At 41.0% G+C, this 15832-nt stretch overlaps 1 protein-coding gene across 1 annotated transcript; it reads right to left on the reverse strand.

Moving 5' to 3' along the window:
* Positions 1-2592: 2592 nt before the first annotated feature.
* SYT4 (synaptotagmin 4) lies at positions 2593-14658 on the reverse strand. Its single transcript, XM_033164435.1, has 4 exons — positions 14366-14658; positions 10175-10989; positions 5444-5564; positions 2593-3902 (listed from the first exon to the last, which is right to left on the reverse strand). The coding sequence occupies exons 1-4, from the start codon at positions 14397-14399 to the stop codon at positions 3595-3597; spliced, it is 1278 nt and encodes a 425-aa protein (XP_033020326.1). The 5' UTR covers positions 14400-14658; the 3' UTR covers positions 2593-3594.
* Positions 14659-15832: the final 1174 nt, after the last annotated feature.

The raw sequence follows: 15832 nt of genomic DNA on the forward strand, positions 1-15832 counted from the left end.
ATTTTCATAAAAAGCATGTCGTGAAAATGCCTTAGACCTTATATAAACACCATTATATCAAACACATCATTCAAAAACCTGGATAAATTACCAACACAAAAACCTGAAAGACCCCAAATGGAATTCTTTCAGTAATATTTGTTGCATATTTCACATTCCAGTCTCATCCTGTTCTGGCCAAATTATGGCTCTGATTTAAAAAAAAAAAAAAAAGCAACTATGAAAACCTCCAGCAGTGTTAACTAGAAGAAACCCAATTCCACTGTTAATCTACCATGGGTCTCATCCTTCTCCCCTTTCCTATGCTTTTAGGAATGGTGGTTCTGATCCACAATTCAGTAATACTAAAGTACTTGGATTTCAGTTAGTTAAGTCCGACTAAGGTTAATGAGAGTGCTACGCTTATATTTGCATCAAGTCGCATGAAAGGCTACCTGTCCTTGTACAGACCTGTAAGATCACTTAGATCATTGGCACCTTACAGAATATCACAGGACAGTGACCTCAAAAGAAGCATTTTTCTGTCATCACCCTTGCACTCTGGAATGCCCTACTGTCTACTACCCAGCAATTGCTTCAGATATCTTGTAAAGACATCTTTTTGCCTTGACTTTTCCCAACCCATAATATTGGACCCTTTGGTTGTTACTGAGGGTTGTACTGAGTGTTAGCCATAGTTAGTTAGATAAACAATCCATCATTAGGCCTATCCACTGATAGGCATGGTTATCTTTGGTCCATTAATTCCAAATGTTCTTCTCCTGGGTATGACTCAGTCTGCCTTTGCAATACAGTTCTACTAGTCTTTATGTCACGTCTCATTTTTATGATTCTGTTTTATAATTTCCATGTTGTATCTTTGTATGCTGCTTAGAGATTTTTTAAAAAATAAAATATTAAAGTTTGGAAATGTGTTAAAAACTAAATGCATAAACAATATTTTATTTTTATCTTATCTGCTTGTAATTATGATGTAACATCCCAACAATAAAGAGATAATGGGCTGCGTTGGCAACAGTGTAGACCTCAGTGTCCCTTAATCTAGATACTGGCGGACCGAGACATAGGGTTAGGACTAGGATTAGCTTGAAACTCCCAAATACCTCAGTATTTATGGACAGTGGATCAAAATACTCACATCTGAGACAGATCACCACGGTAGATCTAGTTGAGAAACATGGTGCTTCAGTACACTACAGAGCTATGAGAAAGCAGTTTTGCAACATGTTCTCCTTTCCAACACTTTAACAATTGTCACAATCCTGTTCTCCAAACAAAGCATTGGGGCACAATTACAGCACGGGAATGAACCTGTGTCCCTTTCAACAAAGCAAGTCTCTCATCCTTAACTTTCCACATAACGTTTGCCTCCACTGCAGTCCATTGAGAATGATTTCCGTAGAGATACATGCTATATCAGGCTGGATTATCCGCATTGTGCTTGCAGGAAGAAGAAGAAGAAGAAGAGTTTGGATTTGATATCCCACTTTTCACTACCCAAAGGAGTCTCAAAGCGGCTAACAGTCTCCTTTCCCTTCCTCCCCCACAACAAACACTCTGTGAGGTGAGTGGGGCTGAGAGACTTCAAAGAAGTGTGACTAGCCCAAGGTCACCCAGCAGCTGCATGTGGAGGAGCGTGTACACAAACCCGGTTCCCCAGATTACAATTCTACCACTCTTAACCACTACACCCATAATAAGGATATTATATCCTTGATGACTCCTGCTTGCAGGGTCAACCTAGGAACATCCAAAGCAATGAGTATGTATCACTGTGTTCTTCACGTACATTTCTCAATGGGACTTTCTAAAAGAACTCACACAAAGGCAAATATGATTCTGGAGAATCTCCTTCAGTAGCATCCAACCCCCCGCCCCCACTGCAGAACCATAATATCTACAGAAAGGATACTCCTGTATCTCAAGTATCTACCCAAAGAGGACAGGATAAGAAACTCTACTACTACAATTGTGCTAATCTGACAGATTTAAAAAAAAAATGGTTTCTAGAGTAAACACGTGAATAAGTTTCACAGGATTTCAATAGGTGTGCCTTTGTGTGGGCCAGCAAAATTTGCAATCGACCAAGTAGACTGTAACCCGTAAACTATGTAAACCAGCCCACTAGGGGCTCAGCAAAGCTGCTTTTAATATTGGCCTGAGGATGCATTTTTTTTTCCTGGTGGGTCCTCAAAGCAAGTAGTTAGCAGGACACTTCACATACCTGGGTTTGCCTTGGCAGGTCACAAGTTGGTCTGGTCTGGTATTAAATTACACTTCATCCTTCTAATCTGGGGGAAAATCCTGATCCTATTATCACATGCATACCATCATGTTATGATCCTAATATTACCCACCCATCCTCCAGAATTCTACCCAGTTGCCCAGTGGCATGAATGGCAGTGAACTAAGTGAGTTCTATGGTTAAACAGCTCATTTACACATTAGTCTGCATGAGGTATAAAGCTTGCTCAGAGCCTGATTCTGCTAAAACCCACTTTTAAATCTTTACCCACTTAGAATGGATTGTTATTTTTTTTTTTGCAGGATCAGTGCTTTGTACGTATCTCTTCTCTTTTTAATTTTTTTAAATAGGATTTTTAATTTTGTTTTTAGAATAATCAAACAGAAACTTATAAGGGATAAGTTTCAGTTCAAACAGTAATTGTTTCAAAATACACCGGGTGAAAGATATAACACTCTACAGTATTTTCGATTGGTTATAAATTTTCAATGTATTATCTTCCTTTTCTTTTCTTTTTTGGCCAAAAACTTAACTTAAATAAATCCCACCACAGGCTATACTTTAAGCACATATGCTAACCATACTGTAAAATTTACACTCTCCTACATCAGTGTCTAAGCCCTTTATTAAACAAAGTGAGTTATTTTGGGGATACTTACAAAGTATTTGAATGTAAGCTAATGGAACCAATCTCTCTCTTTCTCTCTTTGAAATCTAAACTATATCTCACGGGCTAATTAACAAAGTGGACCATAGCTATGCAGTGTGGCTTGACAAAAATCTCTTGAGTCTTTGGATTGCTCAAAGTATAAATACTCAACCTTATGAAAAATGGTTGAATTTCCATAAAATAATGTTTGTGACACATTATGATGCTGAAGGGATTGCCCTCCCCATACACTCCATTTCTCCAGATTTTTATTTTAAACTTTTACAAAATTCAGGTGCTTCTAGACCTAGCAACATATATTAATGAGATTATCTTCATCTGATTTACAGCAGTAATCTAGGGTTCCTGGTGCTTTAATAATAAAAGACAAGACTTCTTAATTGTGTTTACAGCATTTTGTGTCTCTATAGCTGTGTAAACTCCAGTAGAATACGAACCTCTGATGATATTACGTCACTTTCTGTATAGCTTGCAAAAGAAAAGAGAGAGAGCCTGAACTGAATGAGAAAAGTTAATTACCTTCTGTTTTGATAATTCATTTCAGTCCTAATAACAATAACAAAAAAGTCTTTTTTAAAAAAAAAATGTCACAAGCCTGTGATTATACATTGCAAAGAAAGAAAACTGATCCTTGCCTATGGAATTTTTGTTTAAAAGTTCCAACCTCTTGTTTTCGCTGTTAGCCATCGCACAACATGTGCCATTTGGCAATTTGTCTCCTAGGATATTCACAGATTTCCTTCCAGTGTTCTCCTGCTGTTCCTTCCGCCGAAGCCCCCAAGGTTAACCGGCCAATGATTTCGTTCCGGGATCCCCTATCTGAATCCAAAACCAAGAATTCGATGCTGATCTCTTCGAGACCCTCGCAAGGAATATCAAAGACAAAAAGTTCATTGAACACTGCATTGGGGGTGCACTTCTTGACGTGGGTTTTCTTTTTGGAGATCCTTTTCTTGGCATGATATAGGTTCACTTTCACATAGGGGTCTGCAAAAGACAAGCAAAATCCAACCAATATCACACTGTTGAAGAACCAAGTCCAATAGTCCAGACTTCCTTGTCTTCCCTTGCACTAAGGTTCTCTCCATGCTTTCATCTCTAACAGTTATTCCTGTGCAGGAGAATCCGGCTTGCACTGATTCATAAGATTAGCTTTGTCCACTGGGGAAAAAGCTCCTAATAATAATAATAATAATAATAATAATAATAATAATAATAATAAATGTGTCAGCTCATGTTTGCATGCTACCTGTCCACTGGTTGCTGCATTTACCAGTAAGGGACAAGGTGGTGAGAAGCTTGTCACAACTGGAGGTACAACAGCATAATCTGGTGCTCTCACTAATGCACCCCATTGCAATGACCATTAAGCCACATTTCTTTTGCTCTTCTGTCCTCCAGTAGACATAACAATGTGCTGGTCTCAGCTCCAGGGACCAGATGCCCCCCCCCCGATGCCCTCCAAATACCCTGGTCTCTCCCCCAGTTGTCCCATCTTGTATAGATCTTTTGGCATGTCACATTTTCTTTATGATCATTCACTCTATTTCATTTTCATTGCAGGAGGTTGGAATCAGGTGACCCTCAGGGTACCTTCCAACTATACAATTCTATGATTCTTGGTTATTCAAGGGGTGGGCAGAACCACCCAGCTCCACTCCAGTTACCTTTGGCCTCAGACTTATGACAAAATTTTTGAGAGATAGCTTATATTTATTAAAATATAGCTAATCCGAGGAACACCCAAGTAACCAAAAATTCAGAAAATATGAGCAGGTGAGAATTTCATCTGACTAGTAGGGAAACCTCCCTGTAGACCACTGGATAGTCGACACAGCTTCAGTCTGTGGCTCCTCATAAAGCAGGGGTGGTAAAGGACTCCCTCATTGCTAGATGAGTCATGGGTAGAAGCACACCCAGGCTCTACTGCCCAGAGTTCACCCCAAACTTGATTGACAAATCTAAAGGGTACCCCATTAACCCACCCAGGCATAAATCACTGGCAGATCCGTAAAGAGTGTCGTTGACCCACTAATCCCATAGTATGTCTACAATTATTCTTCCCAAATTCCTCACCTGCCTGGACTCAATGCTCAATGAGAAACAAATTCCAGCTGCTCCCCAAATTGTCAATCAAGTTACCCAACAGTGTGGAGCAGGCTTCCCCAACCTTAGCCCTCCAGATGTTTTTGGCCTACAACTCCCATGATCCCTAGCTAGCAGGACCAGTGGCTAGGGATGATGGGAATTGTAGTCTCAAAACATCTGGAGGGCCAAGGTTGAGGAAGCCTGGTGTGGAGCAAACCAAAAACAAGGTCCCTAAAGGTCAATTAAAGAACTGCCACCCAAAATATTCCTACTCAGCTCTTTGAACAGGTGACTAGCCAGGGCCCACACTGAATAGAGTGAAGGAGGGAGGGCATAGCTCCTACTCCTTTGCTACTTCTTGGTCCAAGCTCTTAAGTCTATGACAGTGTTAATTATAAATCCAAATATATGCATATCATAATGCAGCATTTTGAAATTACCTGATAATCCAGAAACATCAGCTTTGGGTAGGTGTCTGGCCTTTAAAACAACCACCGTGAGAGTATTTGTTGTAGACTGGTAACAGAGAGAAATCAGCAGCTCTCCACGTCCAGAGGACTTCTAGAAAATTAGAAAGATAGCTCATATGTAGCAGACATCAAAGAATCAAAGAACTGTTGAGTTGTGAGGGATCCTAAGGGTCATCTAGTCCAACCCCCTGCAATTCAGGAATCACAGCCAAAGAATCCCTCACAGATGTCTATCCGACCTTTTCTTAAAAACCTCCAATAAAGGAGAGTCCACCACTTTCTGAGGTAGTCTGCTCCACTGTCAAACAGCTCTTACCATCAGAAAGTTCATCCTAATGCCTAGGTGGAATCACTTTTCTTGTCATTTGAATCCATTGGTGCGGGTTTTACCCTCCGCAGCAGCAGAAAACAAGCTTTCTCTGTCTTCCATGTAACAGCCCTTCAGATATTTGAAGATGGCTATCCGTCTGGGATTACCCTACCCTCACCCTACCCCACCAACCCCCACCAAAAATGATGTATATGCAGATCTGCTAATAGAGGGGCAACTCAGAACTATGTCTATATATATTTGTGGTTTTAAAACATATTGAATCGTTGGCCAGCCAGTCTATTGAAATGTTGTCACAAATAGTATCTGACAAATTAGTGTTTTGATGGGCTTATGAGAACACAAGGTGCAAATCAGATCTCCTCCCCCCCCTACTACAAAACCAATATAGTCCCCTTGCTAGAGCAAAATATTTCAGTATGAAAATAATAGAAAACATGGAAGCTTCAACACTCCAGGTCACACACAGGGGCTTGTTGCATTAAGAAGCATAAAAGCTGCAGATGGGAATATTGCTTGGTACACACAGAAGCAATTTGATTTGACGCTTGATCTTTTGAAAGCAATTACTAAAAAGTCAATACACAGGCAGGTACTCAGGAAGGGCTATGGGTTGCCCAGGCTTTAAGACATCTATTAGGTTTGAAATCTTTTTTTAAAAAATAAATAAATGGGCTTCCACTTATGTTGAAGTGACTTCCAAATCAATTTACAAACACATGGTAAAGACACTGACTTGGAAGCAACTCCCGTTGATTTTTATGTGGCTTACATCCAAGTAAAATGCCCAGGATTGGTGCCAGAACAACTGTTATTCCAAACACCAATGCCTTTATCCTAAAACATGCTTATCCTGATAGGCCAGCTGAGATGTCATGAACTACTGGTAACTTCAACTAAATTGTTTGAGGACTCAGATTTCGGTTGTGCAAATACTATGAGTTAATCCAGTAGCTGGCGACCTGTGTCCAGAGAGCTGGAGATGCCCAATGGACTAATTACATATAGGGTGGGTGTGACCAGAAGGTGGAAAGAAGCAGTGGTGGGTGGAACCAGGAAAAAAAAAAGGCAAAATCAGTAGAGAAGTGGAAAGAGAAGGAGGGAATTTAGATGTGCAGTAGATATGGATAAATCCTGAGCCAAAGTGATTTATACTCTGGGCGGCTTCCAACAGAATATTAAAATGCAATAATATATTAAACATTAAAAGCTTCCCTAAGCAGGGCTGCCTTCAGATGTCTTCTAAAAGTCTGGTAGTTGTTTTTCTCTTTGACGTCTGGTGGGAGGGCATTCCACAGGGCAGGTGCCACTACCGAGAAGGCCCTCTGCCTGGTTCCCTGTAACTTGGCTTCTCGTAGCGAGGGAACTGCCAGAAGGCCCTCAGCACTTTTGAGGAATTCTGAACTTGTCTGATATCTATCTGAGGGGCTCTGAACGAAGAGAAGACAATACAAAGCTCCTCCTGAGTCTTTATGACTCAGATGTGAGGAGGAGGAGGAGGAAGAAGAAGAAGAAGAAGAAGCAGCTGCAGAAAACTTGTCTGCTAAAAGCAAAACTAATGTCTCTAAGTTTATCTTATAAGGAAAGTGACAGGTTGGGAGTGAGAGTGAGGAATCACAAAGGCAAATGTGAGGGGAGAGGGGAGGGAGAGCTTTACTGTCATTGACAGATAATCAGAGATAAATATTTTACCTGAAAAGTGAATCCCAATTAATTTTAATAGAAGCCTAGCACAAATTCCCTTTGACCTAGTTGTCTGAAATTTGGCAGATTTCTTACCAATGGAACATCTCTCATATCTGCTATTTTCAGACCAATTGCCCAGAAAACGTCACAGGAGATTAAGGGTTATTGTTATCCACCCCAAAATTGTAAAGGCTGGTACATCAATCTCTGCAGATATCCTTTTGCATACCCTATGCCTGCAAAATCCATCAGTTTCTGCCAAATGGAAAATGGAAAACTTTATACCTTTTCTTAAAAAACAAAAGTGGCCTATTTTCTGAAGTGCAGGATTAGGGACCAAACTGAATCTTGTGGTTGGTGCATACCCCTGGGAAAAGAAATCCATCTGTAAACTATCAGCTCAACCCCCTGGCAAGAGTGATCTGTCACTCCCATAAGAACCTACTAGGTGGAGTGGGAGGGGAGAAGGAAGTGACACAAAGAGGGAGAACAGGGTTAACTGCATATGGATCATAGCCATGGAGATGCAGGCCAATAATCCTAGCCATAGAAATCAATGGAGAGTTTTTATTTTCATTTTGCCATTGACTTTATTGGAATGTTGATTGCACTGTTACAGCCCACCACTTGGTTAAGCACTTGGATGAAACTGATTTTCCTGCACTGGTGAAGTAAATGTAACCATATTGGTCTTTGTTCAAGGACTTCAGATTCAAACAGAACAACTTCTGCCTAAATATAGAGTTTGCACTTGGCTGCAACTCATGAACATACAGGTATAAACTTTAGGTTATATCTTGTTTTGGGTCAGATTTGCATATCCATGTTGCCACTGTAGCCAGCATGTGTTAAAGTGCCATCATGAGTTAATCATTGTCAATAGCACTTTTATATCACCCAATATTGATTGATTGATTGATTGATTGATTGATTGATTTTCCTGAGAGACAAGTGTTGAGTAAGTGTTAAAAGTAACATTGCCTGAGCCAGACCTGAGTTCCACTTTTGCTGTGAGACACTTAAGGTAAACTATCCTGCTAAGATTTGCACTGTCCCCCCTGGATTCCAAGCTAAGTCTACACTGGTAGGAGAAGGAAGAATCTCAAGGTGATAAGTTCCATTGCAGAATGCATATGATATTGCCATTTTCAAATGCCACAATCTTTAAGAATGCTCAGGGAGGGAGGGAGAGGGAGATTATAATGGATTTTCCAGCTGAAGCATGAAGTGGCCCTGACCACTTGACTAGGACTGGCTAATCATGGCCAGGACTGGCTAATCTGACATTGCTGGACTCTAATCAGTTCCTGCTAGCATGACCAATAAGAAGGGGTGGTGGCAGCTGGAGTCTGATAACATCCGGAGGGTCACATGGTGACCACATCTACTGTATAATCTAGAGCACTTCATTCCCACCTCATCCAAGAACTTCAGCTGAGCTACTTGTGAATGTTCGGAAATAGCAGTTAGTGTTCCGATACCACTTTCAGTTATGCACAGGTGGAACCTGCCAACAAAATGCTGTGCTGCATATGGATCTGCACTCAGATAATTGAATCCACTACCAGTATATATCGGATGCAGAAATCCCACTGGTAACAATTACGTGCTGCAGGATCACACACTGAGTTGCTGCTTAAAACCCACAGAAAACAGCGGGGGTCTTCTAGTTCATCACAATGGGTTTCCAAGTCACGGGTACTCTTGCTCACAAAGCTGAAAGTTTGGCACAGTGTTGGCTATCTCCCTGAAACCTCTCACCACATGGAAACTCAATGAGCCCATAACAGTATTTTAACCTAGAGGATTTACAAATGTAGGTCATGGAATGTAGACCTAAGATGGAAGGAGAAGGGTGTAAGAGCTTAATTTACATCTGTTTGGAACTCTACAGAGGGACAATTAAAAGCAGGAGGGATCATTTCGAGTGGAGGAAAATGGCACAGTCCAATGGGTTAAAATCTCCCTGCTTCTATCTGTCCGTTCCTAATCAGCCCCTCCTAAAGCGGCTTTTGGTTTATTTCATTTTTAAGACTGTTGAAAGTAACAATGCACTTGATTACATGGTAGCCCACAGATTATGCCTCCAATGTGATGGTATATCACAGATACAGGGCTCTCCAGATATTGCTGGACTACAACTCTCATCATCCCTAACCACAGGCCATTGTGGCTGCAGGGGTTGATAGGGGCTGGAATGCAACAACATTGGAGGGGGCACGTTTCTCAGCCACGGTGTATAGGTAAGTCACTTTTAGATACTTTGGTATAAAAAGTGACAAATAAATATAATAATTAAATAATTAAATACACGAATAACAGACATTTGTTTTATCATCTTATCCCATATATGCCCACTCTACTGCTTCAATCTGTAGAACTGCCACTGTTACAAGCTCTGCATAATATCTTTTCTTCACTCCCTCTGAGGGTTTATCAATACATAAACTGGGCCATCATACCTAGATATTTTAAGAACCCTTGTTGAGATAAATGAAATGGGGATATAGGCAGACATCCTTTCACATTGTTGAGATTCTCTAGTTTATTTTATATATTCAAGGTGCATGTAGTCTGTCGTCAGGGTGCTATACTTAGATTCTGCCTTTAGAAAAACTGTTACGTGCTGAGATAGGGCAGGCGAAATAAATTTATAATACAAAATATGACTCAAGATCAATTACCCTAACATTCTTTTTGATGATCTCCTTGTTCATCAGCATCCTTCCTTCAGACAACTCAATCCCGGACAGAGGAAAGAGAACTTCTCCAATGATGTCATCTCGGGAAAATCGGTCAAAACTTAGGATCATAAAGTGAAGGCTCAGATCTTGGACTTGAGTATAAGGGATTCCATAGAAGGTGAAGGTTTCGTCAAAAGCTGGGTCTAATGTTTTTCTCAGTACTCGAGTTTTCACCTTGTGCTTCTTCTCCGGAAGTATCGTCATTTTGATGTATGGATCAGAAGTCATTGACTGTTCATCCATTGCAGGTAAGCCACGTGCTTCCTTGATGTTCACCATGAAAGCCTTCTTCTCAAAGTTATACTCAATGGAGAAGAAGAGAGTCCCTAATTTATCTTGCTTCTCTTCAGAAGATATGGAAGTAACAGACTTCAGGCTATCAGGGGAGACAGAATCTTTTTCCCTCTCAGGAAAGAGCTTTGGAGTGAAGTTCTCGAGATCTGAGGAGCTTGGTATTTTGGGGATTGTTTTGGGGAAGTTGCCGTTCAGATCTCGTTTCTCCAGGTCAAGGTGGAGAGAGGTCTTTGGCATAACCGGTTTGCTCTTGCCTTCTTCCTTGTCCTCTGCCCCAAACTTCTTTTTGCTGTTGAGGTTCTCAGGATAGATGTCGACACCCTTCAGCACATGAACAAATTTGTAAGGCGGGGTCTTATTTGATTTGGAAGATTTGCGTTGGCAGCAGATCCAAGCAAAGAGGGAGACAGTGAAGACCAGCCCAAAGGCGCTGAAGATTCCAACCACAGTTGGAATTTCATCTGCAATTCAAAGCACATGGCAACAAATACATGAACGGTGAACTTCAGAGCTTGAAAGCAGTAGTTGAACTAACTACGCAAAGGTGAGCCAACTGGTGAAGCAGGGAGAGTGAACTGCTAGGTATACTGTACAACAATAAAGCCTATTCATGTTGTGCCCCCTGCAGGTATGAACGTGTATCAACAACTCTGGCTGGGCATGTTTGCTGTTGCATGCAAACCTGAAACAAACACAGTTCAGCAATCGTGATTATAACAACTGGCATGCTTCTGTTCAATTTTGCTGCTGCCCCATATAAAATTTATGAATTCAGTACACATATAAGCATCTCTAGCTCCCTCCTACATGCTTCACATTAGTCTAAGTAGATAAAAGAGAATTTGAAATATATGTTAGTCATATGCATGGCATCCACTTTTATATTGCGGATTTCCCTTTGTGTTCAAGAAGCTACATATTTGTATGGCCTCATTGCAGAAAGGGACTGGTGTTTGGCATGAAAATGCAAAACTTAATGTCTTAGGATATTCTTGTTATCAGCCTGGTGTCAGTTTTCTATGCAACACTGAACATATGCAGCCAGCCATTTCACCTTGTGCTACTTGTCCATTATACAAGTGCATGTTTAAATCCATTTGTGCACCTAATATTTTGTAAGCATTGAATCTACCTAGTTGCAGGGGCAAAAAGACATTCAAAGCTACCCAGAGATGAAGGTATCTAAAACAACATTTCAAGGAAGCACATTTTTCCAGCCTCGGCAAGTAAATCAATTTCCCGAGAACTTCTTTCCATCACTCATATGAATCAGCCCACATTCCAAATGGCAATAGGGAAAATAGCATGAAAGCTGCAATGACATCTGGCGCATGGATAAAAGAGGAACATTAGCATTTCATGAGTAAGCAGTGCAGGGCCAAATGAACGCCACTAATTGGAAATCCAATTCTGTCCATAAGTAACATTTCTAAGTGAGTCTAAGTACCACACGCTGGTAGCACCAATCAAGGCTAAGTCCACATTCTCCAAGCGAAATGGGGGACTCGTGAAATATTAATGCAATGGCATTGCTTATGCAGGAAGGTAGTCGTGTATTTTATACAAGAGTGCTGGTGTTCTAACAAATGATCACCATCCTCTCTGTTTAAGAGAGAGTGAACGAACAGTTCCCTTGAAAGGATAAGTGAATCTCTGCTTGAGATGCAGAATGAGCCTCCCGAACTTGTGTAAGCAGATCCCTGATCTCCAATTTAAATGACAGGGACACACCATAGCTGACAACTTTTACCCTTTTAAAGGAAAATTCCCTTATTCCTAATAGGATTCCTTGCAAGAAAAGGGAAAAGTTGACAGCTATGGGACACACACACACACACACTAGACTTACACACCCAGCCTCGCCTTTAAAATAATGACTTGAATTGTTTTTAGTCGAATCCATGGAGAAATGAAGGGTCCCACATATGAATAAGCTATTGAAGAGTTAGCATCAGCTCTCACTACCTACCTTGCCACTTTTATAGGACTGTCAGCATGGGAGACCTTTTCTCACTGTGGCTGACTGCTTTTGATTAGATTTGTAATGAACTTACTACATGCAGGGGGTGGAAATGGGTAAGTGTGCAGATAACCTTGCTTTGGGGTAGAGTACTGGTCACTGGGTCAGTTCCACCCCTTACATTTGTGTGGACTGGGTCACTTTTTCTTCATACAAAACATGGGGCTAGGAGACAAGACACAACCCGTCGAAACACAACCCATCAACAGTGAGGTAATGACAGTTGCATAAGATGCTTTGGGAAAGAGGCCAGGCTGGATCATTAACTCAGCTGAACAGATTTTAATGGCCAGTTGACATATTTGCAAATACTCCTTTGAAGCTTGAATGCCGAAGTATTGTCTCCAGCAGCAGGAATGATGGTGCAAGTTAGAACCCCAGCCTCTGAGAGGAAGAATGCCACAGTTTTATATTAATTATCCTCATAAAGTCAGTTATCAGGTGAGCAAGCTGTCACAAATGAAATTAGAAACACCCAGGAGGGGTGATACAAGATGAAATCAAAACTAAATGTGCTGTACAATAGCTGCCAGTGGGCTTACAATCTGCCTTCCTTGCTGTTTTCATATGGCAAAGCAATTGCTTAGGTATTATAGCAGCTATATGGAAATGGTAGACTGGTTTGAAAATGTGCTATTTCTGAAAGTGAGTAGGGCAGATTACAGAAGTGTTAACTGGAAGAGGCAGAATCTAGACGCACGGCACAAATATGAACTGATCCAGTTTGAGTTGGGACCCAAAGAATTCTACTTTGCCGACATAATTTAAAACTCCTATTAACTTCATCTAGAGGCTAGTGGAACTGACATATATTACTTACAGTTTACTCTCACAGTCTCGGGTGTACTTTGACTGTAAAGGAGCTGTGCTGCTATCCTGGCATATGGCAATGATAGCTATCAGGACAACATGAATAAAAGTAAGGTAAAAAGGTAAAGTGGTCACTAGCTGAACCACCCTCTAGGAACAGGGGAGAGAAACAACTTTATTTATGTGAATGTATGCAGTTCTCTCTGGGTCTAAAAGATAATGAGCCTACTTATTTAAAGTTTAAGCAGATATATTGGTGTAGAAAAGTGTTGTTGTTTTTTAATTGCCTACTTTGAATATGAGAAGAGAACCAGGGTTTAACTTTAGTTTCTGTACACACACACACACACACACACACACACGATACTTAGTTCAAAGCATTTTTTTAAAAGGGAGGGGTACTTTGCATACACTCCCTTAGCAACATCACTAATGACAGGAGACAGACAGTAGCAGAAGAAGAGAGAGGGAGCCTATGGACAGATGAGTGGGTGGGTGGATGACTAATCTATTTGAGTAAATATCTATCTGTTCCTCTCTTGAAAGAAGCAGTTATGGCAATTATCCTGAGAATATGTAGAATATGGATTTGGAATGAAATGCATGTAACTGATTCTTCTCTAAAGATAGATCGCAACAAGCAGTATCTTTCTCCAGACACTCCCCGCCCCCACTCCCAACCCAAAAGACACACTTCACGGTGTATATATCTTACTTGTGAATTTTTGGGAGCTATAGAAAGAGCACAGTGGAAATCTATAAACTGTAGAACTAATAAAAAGGGGGTGTAAAACTTCTGTAAAACCCACGCATCATATAAAGGATGCTTTTAAGGAGAGGCGACTGACGTCGCTCATATCAGAGCACAGGCACAGCCTTAGCTTTCCAGCGCTAGCTTTTCCCCAGGAGCCCGAAACAGTAGTCATATAATTCCCTTTTCCAAAGAACCTGAATGAAATTAAATTAATAAAGCCTTCAAGATCGGGTTTTTTAAAGAAGACGCTTACCAAATTCTTCCCGGCTGGCTGCAATCGGAGCCATGTTGCTTGCTGCGTGCTCTGTCCAAGGTGCTGAAACCGCTCTTTCCTTTTTTTTGCTCCTGTGCTCAGCCGCTCACTAAGGAGGAGGGAGGGAGAAAACGCGTATACGCACAGACAACCAAGGGAGTCTTGTTTTCCAACGTGATGAAAACACAAGCCTGAAAGATCGGGAAGGTTTTAGAAGGAGGAGGAGGTAGAGAGGAATGGGTGGGGGGGAAGGGGAGGGAGGGTCTAGTTCAGTCCTCCCCTCCTGCACACGGATTCGTGAGCCCTTGTCCTGTGGTTCAGATCTTCTGACTAACTGAGCTCTGAGACTGAAGACGTGGTTGAAACCCAAATTGACGCAATCCTGACGCTACAGAACTGAAATCAGTACCTCCCCCCTTCCTCCCCACTCCTGGGAATCCGGCACACATTCATCAATTATTTTAACGGCTCTGCTGCAGGAGATTAGCTCACGTTCTCAGTCGGACACAGACAGCAATGCTAATTTCTAGGGCCAAATTTCCCAATGTCTTATAAGACACAGTCAGACTTTTTTAAAGTATATATTATTAATGTTTTATCCATGTTTTCTGTGACGGTGCTCTAAATGGAGAAGACGAAAGCCCTGGAGGCGAATGACCCAGATCCGTGCCTTTTATTTTATTTTCTCTCTCCCACTCTCTAAGATGAAACGCTTGGTTTGAGACTGGATTGCCAAACGGTTTTGGTTCTCACTGAAGATTGCAGAAAGTGGAACGTTTGTGTTTCTGGGAGTTACTGCAATATCTGTATCATCACCTTCTACATTTTTATTCTGTTGTATCTAGCCCCACCCTCTGCTTTTCTCTCTCACACAAAACCTTTTCATAACAAAATCTCTTTTAAAAAAAATCAGTTTTGATTCACTGCATAGTTGATACACAATATTCTACTTCCCAGAAACATATAAAATTGAAACTCTAAATTACCCAGAGTTGCCAAATGGCCTTTATGCTCCATGGGAGTAGCCAGACTATTTGAGGGGAGGGTAGAAACTCTTATTCGTGTTGGTACCGTGAAGTTTCCATTGGCAAATAGTCTCCCCTATATATTCATTTTTTAAAAAAAAATGAACCTAGCTCACTGAATCATTTCTAATACAAGACAGCAATGCAAGCCCTATTGAGCTCAATGGGATTTACATGATTAGCATTGGACTGTGAAAGATGCTGTCATGAGGACTGATTTCTTCACACATTATGTGATGCACATGTACATATGTTTGTGTGAATGACTACCCACATACTGTAGTGAATTTGAAAGTCAACATGTGGGTTGAGCTCCTCAAAAATGGGTACAGACTGGGTGTACAATAGCATGTGTGTTGAATGCACCAATGCATAATCATGTGCAGAATACTACAGTAAGATTATTGGTCCATCTAGCTCAGTGTTGGCTACACTGACTGGC

Source organism: Lacerta agilis, chromosome 11 (assembly GCF_009819535.1).
Source record: "Lacerta agilis isolate rLacAgi1 chromosome 11, rLacAgi1.pri, whole genome shotgun sequence".
NCBI lineage: Eukaryota > Metazoa > Chordata > Lepidosauria > Squamata > Lacertidae > Lacerta > Lacerta agilis.